Source organism: Amphimedon queenslandica, unplaced genomic scaffold (genome assembly GCF_000090795.2).
Source record: "Amphimedon queenslandica unplaced genomic scaffold, v1.1 AMPQUscaffold_12006, whole genome shotgun sequence".
Taxonomy (NCBI): Eukaryota; Metazoa; Porifera; class Demospongiae; order Haplosclerida; family Niphatidae; genus Amphimedon; species Amphimedon queenslandica.
In genome coordinates, this window is record NW_003547755.1 from 1 (window position 1) to 1483 (window position 1483).

The window sequence follows — 1483 nt, forward strand, 5'->3', positions numbered from 1 at the left end:
ATGGGAGCCCATAATTAGTATAAATCATTACTAATTGAATTAAAGACATTTATACCACGCACCATTTCTTCTGATGTATTCAGCAGCTGATCTCTCACCAATCTCTTCTAAAGCATCTGACAATCTCCCTAGAGTAGGCACTCCTTTACGCTTAACGTTGTCTACTTTCTTTAGCCATTTTGACAAACATTCTTTCATACAATCTTCCCTTGAGTTATTCCCAAACCGAAGCTGAATGTCATTCAATGTCCCACGACCCAGTCCTAAAGCTGATCCAAAGTCTTTCCATTTGCGAAAGGAAAACGAACACTGCCTCAAAAGTCCCAAAACATGGCCTAAATCTTTAGTATCTAAAAAAATAACAAAAAGTAATATGATCCAAACAGAAGAGTGTCAATACCAAGGAGACGATGTAGTGGAAGCTCGTCAAATTCGATACTCTTCTCTGAAGTCATCTCTGTTACTGTACTGGCCGAGGTGCTGGCCTGGACATGCCACATGTAAATGATGTGGGCGTAGCACATATTTCAGGCGTGGTTAAGAATAAAATCAGATATTCAGATAAAAATCAGATAAAACTAAAATCAGATATTAAAGCAAATGAAAATGCTAAATATACTTTTATTTCAAAACATACACACACACACACACACACACACACACCGGCACTAAAGATAAATGATGCATAATTATAATAGTTATAAATTTACAGATTTTTTTTCCATTCGTATCTTTTTAATAGTTGATCAGCTAGTTTAATAGTTCTTAGAGTATCCTCCTTTTTTAGTATATCTAAGAATATACCAAATACTCCTCCATCCATAGAAATAGAACTTAAAATAATGTGAAGCAATTGATCCATTTTTTTGTCGTCAATTTCTTGATCAAATATTCGTCTTTTCTCTCTCGTATTGACAATTTTGTGTTCTAATAACTTATCTACTAAGAAGTGAATATCAATCCCACAATCCTTGATCATTCCAGTACATTCTGTCATTACTCTATGAGCAATATCAGATCTAAATGTATCTATTAATGATACAAACTCTGCAGTGATTTGTGTGTTAATATTTTAATATAAACCATACCTTCTTCAGTCTCTCTCCTGGTTTGACTGATACTAGCAGTAGAGGAGCTTGAGCTAGTACTGTCTACTATACACAAGGGATGATGATTTGTAATGAAGTATATAAGTTAACTAACTCATTGATGAAGGAGGAGGAGGAGGAGGAGGCGATACATTTATGTAGACAATTCTTGAAGGATCTATTCCAGTTAATTCAATAGAACAATGAAGTGGCTCCTGAGCAGTGCCAGGTTTAGCATACACTGACAAGCTACAAGTTGCATAAGAGGGATCTGATGGAAATAGGTCAACTCTTGACTGATAAAGCTACAGATTTGTAATCTAAAAATTGTCAACTATCAACATATACCTCCATTGGCTCTCTGTCAGGATCAACAGTCCATCCTGATTCTCGTT

General features: G+C 35.4%; 1 protein-coding gene and 1 long non-coding RNA gene across 2 annotated transcripts; both read right to left on the reverse strand.

Moving 5' to 3' along the window:
* Positions 1 to 62: 62 nt before the first annotated feature.
* Positions 63 to 483, reverse strand: LOC109588573 (uncharacterized; the record flags this gene model as incomplete). The annotated part of the gene is made up of 2 exons (XM_020004718.1): positions 401 to 483; positions 63 to 350 (listed from the first exon to the last, which is right to left on the reverse strand). Coding segments are annotated over exons 1-2 (343 nt in total), but the record flags the coding sequence as incomplete, so codon positions are not given.
* Positions 484 to 556: 73 nt separating this feature from the next.
* Positions 557 to 1178, reverse strand: LOC109588574 (uncharacterized). Its single transcript, XR_002188250.1, has 2 exons — positions 1089 to 1178; positions 557 to 1029 (listed from the first exon to the last, which is right to left on the reverse strand). It is a non-coding gene; the product is annotated as an uncharacterized LOC109588574 (long non-coding RNA).
* Positions 1179 to 1483: the final 305 nt, after the last annotated feature.